Source organism: Nymphalis io, chromosome 21 (assembly GCF_905147045.1).
Source record: "Nymphalis io chromosome 21, ilAglIoxx1.1, whole genome shotgun sequence".
In the NCBI taxonomy this organism is placed as follows: Eukaryota; Metazoa; Arthropoda; class Insecta; order Lepidoptera; family Nymphalidae; genus Nymphalis; species Nymphalis io.
The window spans coordinates 1,578,595-1,593,239 of record NC_065908.1 but is presented as its reverse complement, the minus strand read 5'-3'; the positions used below and the strand labels follow the sequence as shown (position 1 = coordinate 1,593,239).

Genomic DNA, 14,645 nt, shown 5'->3' with positions numbered 1-14,645 from the left:
GCTAATTATCGCAAATGAACAGTTTATATACCAAATATTTTATATGTTTTAGTAGTATAAAGTAATTATATCGAATTAAAAACATCGACAATGATTCGCAACTATAGAATTAAGGAAGTCGCTTATAAAGCGCTTTTAGGTTAATTGCCGGCCGCCGCTAGAACGAGCCGTACACATTAAAATCTGCCTTTATTACAATAATTAAATCTTCCTCGTACTTTTTAATTTAACGTGAATTACTGTATTTGATTTTATAACGGCGTACTTGTTTTTTTTGCCTACATATTAGTGCTACATATGTGTTACTCGACTTTCTCGTGTGACGTAAATAAAATATAATAATAACTGAGCCGCGATGGTTCAGTTGATGGAACATTTCTTAAAAGCAGGCCTTTCATGTCGTGATTATTGTTCTATGAACTTAACTACCGAGCAGTGGGAAATCTACAGGCTTTGTGATTTTATATAAATATAAAGAGTTTTAATGAATTAATTCAATTCCAAAGTATTAGTTGAATCGTAAAGCATTTGAGGCGGGTTGACGGAGGATGACGCTACTAACAGAAGGGTTCTTCTTGGTTATCAGAAATAAAAAATTGTCGTATTATATATATTCTACGGTAACCAAAGATGGTGATTTAAAGAAACTAATGAACTAGATCATATAGACACTTGTTAAAAGTAACATTGAAAAATAGCCATGTCAAAAATAAATATATGAATATATTTTTAACTGTTCTTTTATTAAAATAATTTTCGTCATCTCCGCGAAAGCAAGAGAAATTTATGAATTTAATACTTTAGCAACTTTTCACTTTCTTAGTCGTAATCATGATAATATATTTTTTTAAGTTTTCTAAAGAAGCGTTTTATTTTTCTCGTAAAAAATCATTAAAAGGAGCAGCGCTATCTGCGTCACAAGAAAGAGTCATAATTTTCATAATAAAAAGCATACATACTCGTTTCTTCTCGTCCACTACGGAGATACGAGGAAAAGCATTTTAAAAGATTCATATGGATTATAAAAACTGTAAATAATGTTCTACTACTCATCGTATGGGTTTTGTGTCCTAATATTATTTTTAGTAATGGTTTGCATATTTTATATAAATGAAAAGAGCAGTTCACGGTAGAGTACTGAAATAAAATAGATACATACATAAATAAAAATACCACACATAGGCGGTGTTACTAGTATTTTATATTTTCATCTAATTAACAAATGGTTAAGTCACTATTTAAGCGAGTTTGTGCTTAAAGTGGGCACGATGCTATCAATAATACCATCTACCGGTGAGTTATTGAGGCTTTAAAGTTTTGCAAAAGATCTTGATTTATATTTCATATTCTTATAGTGAAAATAGAAATAGAACAACGTATGATTGGCATTGAAAGAAAAAAAAAGAAATAAAAGTATATTGCAGACAAGAATATAGCAGTCAAATGCAAAATCGTTATTTAAGATTAGGTACACCACCACCGGCTCGGAAAAAACATCTTAGAACTGAGAGTTTTACTTTATTGAAAAAAATTCTTAGTATAATATATATTATTTATTTTTGGAACGATCCGAAGGCGTCGTTTCATTTTGAAGGTGTATATCATTTATAAATTAATATAATAATATAATAATCCTGGGACATTTTTCACACACGGCCATCTGATCCCAAATTAAGCTTGTATAAAGCTTGTGCTATGGAAACCAGACAACTGATATACTACATATACTACTTTTCTTTTGTAAATACATACTTATATAGAAAATTACACCCAGACTCAGGACAAACAGACATGTTCATGCACACAAATGTCTTTTTTTTTTTTATATTCGCCGGGAGGGCAAATGACTCTACTCCACCTGATGGTAAGTGGTAGTAGAGTCCAAACGCGACGACGGCCGCCGCCTTCGCCTTGCCGGCCCGCAAGATGCCTCTTCAATGTCTGTCCTGGGTGGGTATCGAACCTACAACCTTCGGCGTGAAAAGACAAGTATCTACCAACCACGCCAACCGGCTCGTCAATTTGTCTCGATGGTATATATAAAGATCAGATATTGCATGATATAATGCTCGATCTCTCAAGTTCATGGACCCAATATCAAACTGCACGACTGTCAGAACGGTTACGTTAACAATAGCTGTTATCATAAGCGTTGGCGTCTCTCGTGACCTTAAATATTTGCGGTGAAGTTTACCGCAGATGTGAACTGGGTAAGCATCTTTACTTAGTGAACTTTTGTTGGCTTGTAAGTTTCTCTAAATTATAGGATACTTTGATATATCACGCAGCCCTCATCCGCAAATTTCTCCTCGAGTATAATGTTTTGTTCGACCTTTAAAGTGTTAACTTTACACCTTAAAACTCGAAGCAATTTTCCTAAAATTTCGTGAAATTGTAGTGTAATAGATATCGAGAAAATATATTATTCATATTTATTCTAAATGTAAAAATTAAAATACAAAAGATGATTGCATAAATATTTTGATTTTGACAAGTATACTAGAAGTAGACATTATTTGTATTATTATCAATCTTTGTTGAAACTTTGAGGCAAAAATATATGTACTATACTCAATCATGTCTCACAACGATTCTATAATTAAATTGTTGAGTGTTTACAAGCTAATATCTCGCAATAACGCACCTTCCTATATCTGATTAGAACTATCCTCACGAGCGTACAGTCGCGAACAATGCATCTGCGTCACGGTCATGACTTAGATGATTGTTTTCACGTCTCAGCCATCCCCGTCTCGTTCCCCCGCCCCGGTTGCAACGGCCTCCGTGCTCACTCACCCAAAATCATAACTCACCGTAGTAAGTCTCTATTATATAATAATAATCATTTTATTAATTTGTCAAATCTTTTGAAGACAATATGTAAGCCATAAATATATATTATTTGTATTTCCTTTTTCTTACATTTATTACTGTACTGTTGTAGCAAATCCTTTTTATTTACTACTGATCATAAAAATAATAATAAATAATATCGATGCGTTCAATTTACTTTTCTTTAGGTACTTGTTAACACGACAACCATCGTGGATTCATGACACATAACGTGCTTGGCAAAAGCTTTATCAGTTATTATAAACAGTTGCTTTTTAATGAAACAAAATGTATTTGCGTATTTTAGTGTTTGTATAAAAACCTGAAACATTTATCTAACAATATCTTTGAAAGAAATTAAATAATTTTTAAATCCATGCCATGTAAATAATAAAGTTTCGCGAATTTTGTCTTAAAAACGTCAAGATAGAGCCAAACTTAATCCTCTTAGGAACTAACTCAACGTCATTTCATTATCAATTAACTTCATATGTTGAACTGTTGATTGATTGATTGATTGATAACTTCATTTGTTCCGGCTTTGTAGAATTATTGATTAGGTAAAAAATAATGTGTCTTATTTGTTGTTTATGTCAAATCAATAATGACAAGAAAAAGCGAAATCAGTGTTCAACTTAACAATCGCTATACAACGTTCACACGTAAGGCCGTTGGCCGTCCTTATGAGTTATTTTAATGCAGAATAAGAATTTTCGCTCAGACTCATGTATTTCGCTTTTATGCATGAACTGAAAGTAACAGTTGTGCTACAATAAGAGACGTTTATTTGCATAAAAGTAGCGTAGTAGGTAAATATGCTTACTGTTCCGTATATTCCGTATATATATATATATATATATATTAAACACTACACATTGTAATAACTTTGTTTATTTATTATATATAATTTTTGACTGCCTCGTTGGTCTAGTGGCTTGATATAAGGCCGCAGACCCGGAGGTCCTGGATTCAATTCCCAGGTCGGGCCAATAAAAAGTTATTGAGTTTTTCTGTCAGAAAATTCTCAGTAGCAGCCCGGAGTGTGGAAGTTGGAAGTGTGTACACTCCCGTGCCTCGGAAAGCACGTAAAGCCGTTGGTCCTGCGCCTGAATTCTTTCCGGTCGTGTCGGATTGCCGTCCCATCGGATTATGAGAGTTAGGGAATAGAGAGTGCACCTGTGTTTGCGCACACACTTGTGCACTATAATATCCTGCGTAGTTGGCTAATCTATCTTGAGATTTCGGCCACGGCGGCCGAAATCGGTCTGGAGGACATTATTATTATTATTTAATATTAATCGTATATAGAACCGTAGACTAAATAGGTTTGAAAATATTCGATCCCTCTATTTGACAACAACAATATGCATTTTTAAAATGTATTGACTAGTATATATTATTAGTTGTAATTGAAGGGAAATTTATTTTTGTACGAAAAAAAACAATTATATACCACAGCTAATAAAAAAAAAGCCTTAAAATAAAAAGTAAGTAATAAGCTTGAAAAAAAAATACACAATTCAATAAAAAACCTTATCGTGATGATGATAAATTTTTTGTATCGATGTTTTCTGTTTACTCTGTAGTACCTATAAAAGCTGCGCACGTTAAGGTCAATGACATATTTTATATTTTTAATAATAAAACGAACACTTACAGGTGAGACGAAATCTCAATATGGCATAACAACATCTAACATGCTAACAAATTATCTTGATGAATCATCGCTCTGTAGAAGGCCGCTCGTGTTCTTCGTCAAAAACGGTTAAATTTTTCTCGTCGAATGGAACAGAGTCGAAAATCGAACGTGAATCGTTTCAGTCAAATTTTTCGTTCCCTTAACAAGAATTTCAAGACAGTATGGTGTCATTCGGCGTCGGTGGAGGATCGTTGAAGTTCGGGCAGGAATTATACCGATTTTTTTTTTTTGTAAACGCAGTGATGTTTTCCTGTTATCTCGCGTCGTGAGTGACCTTGAACGTGTGGCTAAATAGGTTTTTTGCTCTGTATTTTCGACTTAAGTGCGGCGAACAGTGTCGTAGTGTATAAATATTACATAGGACGAATGTTTAATAGCGATTATGTCTAGATTCTAAAATTTGTGATGACCATCATGTGCTAAAAATAATTGTTCTCAACGCTCTACGGTTATTAAAATTCGTCAACGTTTTATTTTAATAGTGTGATTTTATGCGTAATTTAACCGTTTCTACGTATTTCGCTTTTTAGTAAAGGCGTTAAAATGATCAAGTTTATATCTAAGTAATTATATGGTAACAGTGTTAAAAGTGCTTTGTAATTTCTGAATCTAAAGCGGTAATCAGTATTTGTCGATTTCTCGATATGTTTTTATTTTTATTGTAAATCTGCTGTAACTCCCGTCGATAATTATACAAGTGCGAAGACAAAACAGAATACACATTTATACTTCATTCCGGTTTCCGAGATTCAAGTCCAATGAAAACGATACTTAGACGAGTGTAACCGGTTCCGAGAGTCTAAGAGCGCTCTCATACGTGCTCCTGAGTATCTGAGACCACCCGTATTCCGTTTTAGTTCACGGATCTTACGTTTTTGTCAATAATAATTAATCGTATATTAAATATATCATTAACCAAATAAAAACAATATCCATATGAATAATGTTTTGATAGGTGCAATAAAGGTACGTTTTTATAACAAGGTTTTGCTACTGAATACATCGCAAGGTATTAATCAGATGTCTGGATGCCGATGCCGCGTCACACGGGTTATAATATTTGGGACTTTATACATACGCTTCGAATTTAAATATTTTATATCGTCGATAATGATACATATGTGTGATCCTCAAGATCCATATAAATTGAATATAAATAATGTTTGTTTTAATGAAATAAGTATATATTACAAGCTTAACAAATAGGAAACTCTAATTGGATTCGAAGTTCAATAGAGGCAAGAATTAATAATTAATTCAACAGCATCAAATGCCTATTTTGAAATATTACATCGTTATAACAGTTATTCGACAGACGGAATTTGAATGCGGAAGGAAACACTTTAGACGCATCGTCATTGTATAATGTTTGCTTGTCAAATTGAATTATTGTTTGTTTATTAATATTACGCATTGATTGGTCTAGTAACAAGCACATAAAGCCGCAGATGCCGAGGTTCTGGGTTCGTTTTTTTTCTTTTTTTAAAGTTTTTATAGTATAGGTTTGCGGACGAGCATATAGGCCACCTGATGGTATGTGGTCACCAATGCCTATAGACATTGGCACTGTAAGAAATGTTAACCATCGCTTACATCGCCAATGCGCCACCAACCTTGGGAACTAAGATGTTATGCTCCTTGTGCCTGTTATTACACTGTCTCACTCACTCTTCAAACCGGAACACAACAATAACAAGTACTGCTGTTTTGCGGTAGAATATCTGATGAGTGGGTGGTACCAACCCAGACGGGCTTGCACAAAGCTCTACCACTGCAGTTCAAACACCGTAATCGTGTCAGTACAAAATTATTGTTCATTTCCGTCGATAAATTCTAAGCAGCAGTCCGGGGACTAGAACTTGGCAGTTTTTTGCTGTTGGTCCTGCTCCTGAACTATTTTCGATCGTATTGATTTGCCTTCCCATTGGATTATGAGTGAAGGCGTGCACTTGAGTTTGTGAGCACACTTGTGCAAATATAAGACATATGTATGTATGTATATTTGTACAGATGAATAGTCTCCCTTGAAAAATGGCAACAGTGGCCTAGAACGGTCAGGAGAATCTCTTATGTTACAATGAATTCGAATTATTTTATAAAGAGCAACTGTCTGTATTCATATTATTCAAATGAGCATGCCGTGTACACATGTTTAGGAATATAATCTGGCTTAAAATTGTTTAAAATTCGTAATTTTAATCTATGTCCTAATTATATTCTGTTTGGGTGCCTATATAAATAAATGAATAGTTATACTACTATAACTGACCTTCCATGTTCGCGGGATTATCACAGCTTAAGATAAAAAATACTTCTATATCTTACCAAATATATTTAGTGAGCTATACCTAAGTCCGGATGATTTTGTTCGTTTCCAGACTAACGACATAATATTCCCGTGGAGGATTTCTTAGTAATCTTATCTAAATATTTTTTACATAACATAAAAGGCTTCCAAGTTACTTTAACAGCTCGCTTTGAGAACTTATGAAACTGTTTACGCTCAATTAAAGTTGATTTACAGACAAAATCGTGTTCCATTATCTAATGCAGTTAAAAATGATATATGAATAGATCACGTAGCGTTTCAACAATACAAACTGATACAATCTTTAGATACAAAATACTTTTAGAATTTTTTTAAGTGTTGCGTAAAATATTGAAATAGCTATACGATATAGTTGAATTTACAAAATGTTTGCCAAGCGTCTTATATGTCTACTTATTACTTTGGAAGAGGAATTCTTTTTGGTTTTTTTTTTCTAAGAGGTCACAGTGCCGAAAGTTAATGGTACTGGTATAAATCTAACTACACCGACCAATGTATGTAAAACCACGACTTATAAAATTACATACTTTTGTGACGGTACTGGCTAACACGTTTTTTTAATTGGCACACAGATGTAAAAATTGTCATCACTCACAATCTACCATTGATTAGCATATGAATCGTATTCATCTTCATTTTTTTCATTCCATTACCCATACCGCTTTATTTCCGGATACTTGTAAATATTGCATTTAATTTTTTAATACATATTCATTACTTCACATCATCGCTAAGACAAGACGTACCCGTAGTTTCTGAACATAAGGCTCAAGATCATTTTCATTTAAAAACTAACGACTGATGACAATGTACCGAAGAGAGAATGGTTCCTACTCTTTTACTATTTACTATATAATATAATAATCATGGTGTGAGCTAGTAAGCTTATTAAAATTATAATAGACAAAGAAATCTTAAAGGAGTCGCTGAGAACGTTTATTTATAGAACTATAGTATGTGTGGGTCACATCTTGTAACTGATTTTCACTTGGTGGTAGGACTTTGTGTTCGTCTTAACACTTCTTCTTCATCTTGTTGCGTTCCGGTTTGAAGGGTGAGCGAGCCAATGTAACTACAGGCACAAGGGATATATCATATTGATACCCAACATTGGTGGCGCATTGGTGATGAAGGAAATGGTATATATTTCTTTCATCGTCAGTGTCTAAGGGCAGTGGTAACCTTGTCATCAGGTGGCCCATTTGACAGTCCGCTTAACTATTTCATAAAAAAAAAAACAATTACACAAAACGATTAAGCTAAACATTTGGTGCTTGTGACAATACATTCAAGTTAAATAAATTTTGTTTCTTCATGTACGTGTTTATAATAAAGTCCTTGTGTTCAGCTATTTTTTCCTATTTAATTATACTTCCATTCGACGTTCACATATTATATACTTTTAATTGTTCTCACAATAAAACATGTCTTATATATATGTATGTGTGCTTATGTGTCATTGTTTACCACTTGTTTTGAGCTGTAGGTGTTTCTGCCTCCGTCCGCATGACTCATGACGGTCACTCATTATTTACGTCTTAATGAGATAACTGATACGAGTTTTTGATAACGATGCGATTGAGTTTAGTTAAGTTGAATGTTTTAGGTGTTATTTGAAGTTTATCTCGTTCAATTGTTGTGATTGTGTAGAAATTTGCATAGTGATTAAACAGTGATCGTGTATTTAAATAATGGCTAAATTGAGAAGTCGGAGGCGAGCTAGAAAATGCGATGGCAAGATGCAACATATGCTGCAGTACTTTGGGTAAGCATAGCTTGTGTTCAAAAATCCTTAATCCCAGTGTCTGAATAGCTAATAACGAAGGACCTCACACTGGTTGCCTAAAAAAAATTATTTTTTTATAGAGTTCGCATGGAAGAGATCACTGTAAGTGATATGGCCGCGTTTACATACTATATGTACTAACTGTTGTTTTATATAATGTTTGTAAATTTGTAAATAAAGACATAATCTCCTTCAAACGAGGCGTGAAGAGGCATCTTGCGGGCCGGCAAGGCGGAGGCGGCTAGTGCAGAACGTTTTTCCCGTCTGTACTGGCCGTCGTCGCGTTTGGACTCTACTACCACTTACCATCAGGTGGAGTAGAGTCATTTGCCCTCCCGGCGAATATAAAAAAAATAAATAAATAAATAAAACATTTCCATACAATATTAAACATTTCATATAAAGGCGTAGTTATTATTCATAAATTTTCACACAGGATATATTAATATAATTAATATTTTAAACAAACGTAACTGTCGATCCCTCTGCCTGTACAACCAACACTGATATGACTACTAAAAGAGTTTGATTTTAAGATATTTCGCTATTAAACAATCACGACCTTATTTATAAACCTTGTTTAGACGCTAAACAACGTTTTACGTGATAATTTGAAGCACAAAACGATAATGTGTCATGGTTTATAATCACCTATTGAATATTTTGTATCAAATGATTAATATTATCTTTATATACGAAAGTAAAAAAATATTTTTTTTTCTTGATCGGTATAAATGTGTCAAAAAAATTGTTTATATTAAAATTATTGGATATTTTTTATGCGTAAGCAATCGAGCAATTTAAAAATTCCACTGAATTTCAACATACCTTACAACATAGATATGTATTCATTTGCACAAATGATGCAATGTGTATCCGCAAATGACGTAAGCAAAAGACGTGATGCGATTACACATAATTACTGAACACAACAGTAGATATATACCTGCATATAGATGATTGCATCGATTTTTTAAATAGTTTTACGATCTGTATATAGTCTTGCAAACATAATAATTAAATTATTACTGTAATTAAAAATAGTATATAATAAGCAAGCTTATCCCATGAATAGATTTAAAAAAAGCACCTCTGAGAAAGTGTACTAAATTCTCTTTTGACATTTCTTTCTGTAACCTGTGATAAAGTATTTAATAAGAAAGGAAAAACTTTATTTAGACAGACAAATAAGAGGCAGATACGTACAATCTATCTATGTATCATATAAAATATATAGTATAATTATTATTATCTACATACATAGGCTGATTGTTCCGAGTAGAATAGAGCAACTCCTTGGGTGTGATAAAAGTCTACTAACGATAAGTGATTTATTGTTAAGCGTAACCATCAAAATATGTTATAATAATAATGTCCTCCAGGCCGATTTCGGCCACGGCAGCCAATTTCAAGAAAGATAAGCCAACTGCGCAGGACATATTATAGTGCAAGTATGTGCGCAAACACAGGTGCACTCTCTATTCCCTAATTCTCAAAATCCGATGGGACGGTAATCCGCCACGACCGAAAAGAGTGCAGGCGCAGGACCAACGGCTTTACGTGTTTTCCGAGGCACTCGAGTGTACACACTTCCAACTTCCAGACTCCGGGCTGTTACTGAGAATTTTCGACAGGAAATTTCAATAACATTTTATTGGCCCGACCTGGACTTGAACCCAGGACCACGGGGTCTGCGACCTTACATATAGCCACACGACCAACGAGGCAGTCCAATATATATTAATTTAGCATTAAAACGCAGTTATCAGAGAACAAACCCTGTTTAGATTTAAAAACGAATACATTGATGTTTCATAATTAGTTTTTTATATTTGTAGCATTGCATAAACGAAGAATGAAATTACGATATATATATAGTAAATAATAGTTACTTTTTTACGATGTATTGTAATAGAACGTGTACGTTGTGCACAAAGCTAATACTGTGACCCTTACGCAACCTCTGCGACACATTATTCTAAGATTTTCTACGCCCTTGACACGTGAGCGATATCTCCATTTTTAGTTGGAAACATAATAAAAAACCTATACAAATAGTCGAGTAACTTCGTATAAGGCATGTTCATTCATCGAAAGATCAAGGCCGCATAGCTATAAAACGACGCCGTTCATCGAATACTTTATGCTTCCCAATAATTATCTATACGTGTTTTCTAAGAACTGGTGTTCTTTCGGTAACCAGATTCGGTCGTAATCACTATTGAATTTTTTAAGAAAACAATGTATGTATGAATTTACCTGTTTCCAGCATTGTTTCTGCTCTTGTTATATATATATATATATATATATATATATATATATATTGTTAATATAAGTAAGACTAACTAAGTAAGTAAGCTAAGTAAAATAAAACAAAAAAAAAATTAGTTGACAAACAGAGCAGAAAATGGTACTGAACTGTTGAAATATGGCGTCAGTATGATATATATAAATTATTTACGTGACTTATATGTAAGTCTTTACTTATTGTAAAACAATTATCATCATTGACTCCGCTTGAGTGGAAACATACTTACGTCATAACTCACGCAGTCTGTATTAAATCACTTCCATTACCTGTTTTCTTTTATCGCTGAGCAATTCGCAAAACACCACAATTTCATAAGAGCTGTTCATGTCATCAGAGATTAATATTTACATATTATTAGTTTCTGCGGCCTCGCCCAAGGGGGAGGAAGGTATGAGGTAATTATAATATTCGGTTAAGTACATAAGACTGGAAAGTGTAAGAAACAAACTCACTTTCGCATATACATAGTAAGGATGTGTTATAGAGGTTAAAGATCATACACAAGAGATTAATAACTATTTAACTAAGAAAACCTTGATATCAAAAGGAATGTACAAACTTTTATTACTGTCATTATGCTAACGTGTATTATGTTTAGGAGAAAGTCAGTTTATTTGATTATTTGTTACAATTTCTTGTATCAACTATTCAACCGATCATGGTAAAGTTTTGCATACACGTCGTCAGGAGTACATAAAAAAACATAGAGTACCTAACAACTCTAAATAAATTTATTGAAGGGTAAAGTTATTTTACCTGATTCTAATGAACGTAACGTAAAAGAATCTTATATTAAAATAATTATTTCTCTTTCAGAGGGGCGGTGTGTGAGTGTCGCACCGCCATGTCGCATCACAGCGACGAGCAAGCGCTGCTCACGGTCACATCGGACTCGTTCTGGGAGCCCGGCAATTACAAGCGGACGACACGCCGCGTAGACGACGGACACAGGCTCTGCAGCGAGCTACAGGCCCTTGTGCAGGAACGAGCGGATATAGAAAAAACTTATGCTAAGAGTCTGCGTGGCTGGGCGAAGAAATGGAACGACCTCATCGAGAAAGGTAAAGTTCATGTGTATCCACTAAAACGTATTAATCCAGATTCCAAAATAAACTCCAAGCATTCTCCTCAAAAGAGAAGCATTAGCCCAGCAATCGTAACATCACAGTCTATTGACTCGACTGACGTATAGAAAAATATGTTAGTATTTATTGATAACGTTATGTTAATTGGTGAGAGTGAAAGTAAAAAATATAGTTCGAGGTTAGATCATATACTTGGTGCGTCATCTCTCCTATGCATCTCATATATAAAACGACCGGCAATATTGTATTCAATTAGTTTTTTCGTGTCGCTCATATGGCTTCTTCCTAAACTAATACGGTGATTGCGTGATTCCAATTATGTACATTTGTATATTAGTAGTACATAACAACATCACTTATTATTCATGCATCTTATATAAGCATTATTCTAACGAGTGTGATCCTACTTCGCTGTTCTATGCTGGCGGCGACCTTCAGCAAACGCGTAAATTTTTATAAGTGCATCCACAAGTCAAAGAGAGCAGTCAGATTTGTAATTAATAGAATTAAATATTATTCAAATTAGTATTGTTATATTTCGGTTAAACCGAAAACCTTATGTTTAACTACAGGCACAAGGGACATTACCTCTTAGTTCACGAAGATGAGACACATTCATATTTCTTGCAGCGCTAATGTCTAAGGGTGGTAGTGTCCACTTACAGTCTTAGTAGCTAAATAACCTGAAGCCATAATTCGTCACTGTCTACCATAAAACACAATACTAAATTAGATGAAAACGTAACAAAGCACAGGTTAGTGTCACTTTTAATTGGCCATCTTAATAGATGACTATTGTTTGATGAAAACATTCATATCATTGCAATAATATTGTGTGGACAATCCACGAGGTTAATTTGTATAAGTTTATGCAACTAATTCCATAGAGATAGAGAGAGGTACGTGTATTGGTAATGATGCGAGTCCGATAGCCATCTTTATCTAGATTGGCATTTAAATCACCGGTGATCACTAAAGTTAGCATGGAGCTATAGGTCAGTTCATTAAAGATGGACATGCGTTTCGAATCGTAAATCGAAGTGCTCGTTATTCGAATTTGTTGAAACAGTTTTACTTTAAACTAAGCACGTAGCGATAGATGAAGCCAGAAGCCATAATCGAAACGACAAAACAATCTGATTAACTATTTATAAAACACGAAAACATTTGTAAAACGATAGCTCTGATGTCTCTTTTAGTGACGGAAATCCATTCATAATCATGTTTATTGATAGCTCGCCTGCCTTTCAGCTGTCACGTTTCATTACGAAAGAATTGAGTACTTGAGTAGCTATGTAAGAACATCTGAATACAGTGTGCCCGCATTGACATTATAAGTACCGTGCTGGTTGAGTTGGATTTTAATATAGATGTCCAGTTGTATATTTTTTGCTAAATGTGCAGATTTAATTTTACTTAAAAAAAAAAGAGCTTTAAGATAATCCGTTTACAATCGCAAACTTTACTTTCTAAATCTTTTCTAAATGAATAATTGAATCGCCTTTATTTTTAGACGCTGAGTTCATTATATTATTTGTCTGTCATCGCTCTAGTTGTTCAAAGAAAATTTAAATTTTATAATCCAAACAACGTAAAATGTTGCTTTTATTTCGCACAATTAAAAAAAATCATCCTAAATCGTTAGTAGTGTTTAATTATATTAGATTCTCTATTTACCGTGATTGTCTAGTGGTTAGGGTACGTTGTTCTACTCTAATCTCGAATTATGTCTTTTGATAAGATCGTGCTATCGAGCTCTTGTATTTAGATAACTTCAGTTGTAATATACTCCGACAGTTTTATCTCGACTACGCCACACTTTACCAAACAATTTGCAAAGTTAAATGATTACATTTATATAAATGTATACAACGTTTACATTATTCGTTATATTATATTTTAAATTACGTATACTTTAATGTAAATCATTTGTGGTATATAAATATATCGTACAAGTTTTAAAACCTTCATTTATATAATAATGATATATGCTTATATAATAATGGATTGGCTTGATTTCTGTAACACTTTAACAAAAACTATATGTTATAAAGTACTTAAGGTACCACATTTTACTGGTGGTAGAGCTTTGTGCAAGCTCGTCTGGGTAGGTACCACCCACTCATCAGATATTCTACCGCAAAACAGCAATACTTGATATTGTTGTGTTCCGGTTTGAAGGGTGAGTGAGCCAGTGTAATTACAGGCACAGGGGACATAAAATCTTAGTTCCCAAGGTTGGTGGCGCATTGGATATGTAAGCGATGGTTGACATTTCTTACAATGCCAATGTCTAAGAGCGTTGGTGACCACTTACCATCAGGTGGCCCATATGCTCGTCCGCCTTCCTATTCTATAAAAAAAAAAAAAAAAAAAACATACATAGGCTACCTAACTTCTCTCTAGTCCCTAGACCGTATTATTAATATCGCTTAAAGAAAATAATTTCGTTTGAATCATCTGTTAGAGAATTTTCAATATGTGCGATTATTACAAGGAAGTGGTCTCGGTAATGTCGAGAAAATCGTTATTGCGTTCCGATGCCGGTGCAAATTGTCTTACTAATACAAAAGCATAATGCACGTAGAACAATCAACACGATT

General features: G+C 33.9%; 1 protein-coding gene across 4 annotated transcripts in view; it reads left to right on the top strand.

Annotated features, from left to right (window-relative positions):
• The window catches only part of LOC126776812 (protein kinase C and casein kinase substrate in neurons protein 1), a 109,312-nt gene that overhangs the window by 34,958 nt on the left and 59,709 nt on the right, over positions 1-14,645 (top strand). Inside the window, exons 1-2 of one of the 4 annotated variants that reach the window (XM_050499612.1) lie at positions 8,567-8,625; positions 11,774-12,018. In XM_050499612.1, coding sequence (XP_050355569.1) covers positions 8,600-8,625; positions 11,774-12,018 — 271 coding nt within the window. In that variant the 5' untranslated portion in view covers positions 8,567-8,599. Of the gene's footprint in view, positions 1-8,566; positions 8,626-11,773; positions 12,019-14,645 lie in introns of those variants that run through there. The other 3 variants (XM_050499608.1, XM_050499609.1, XM_050499610.1) reach the window with 3 other exon arrangements.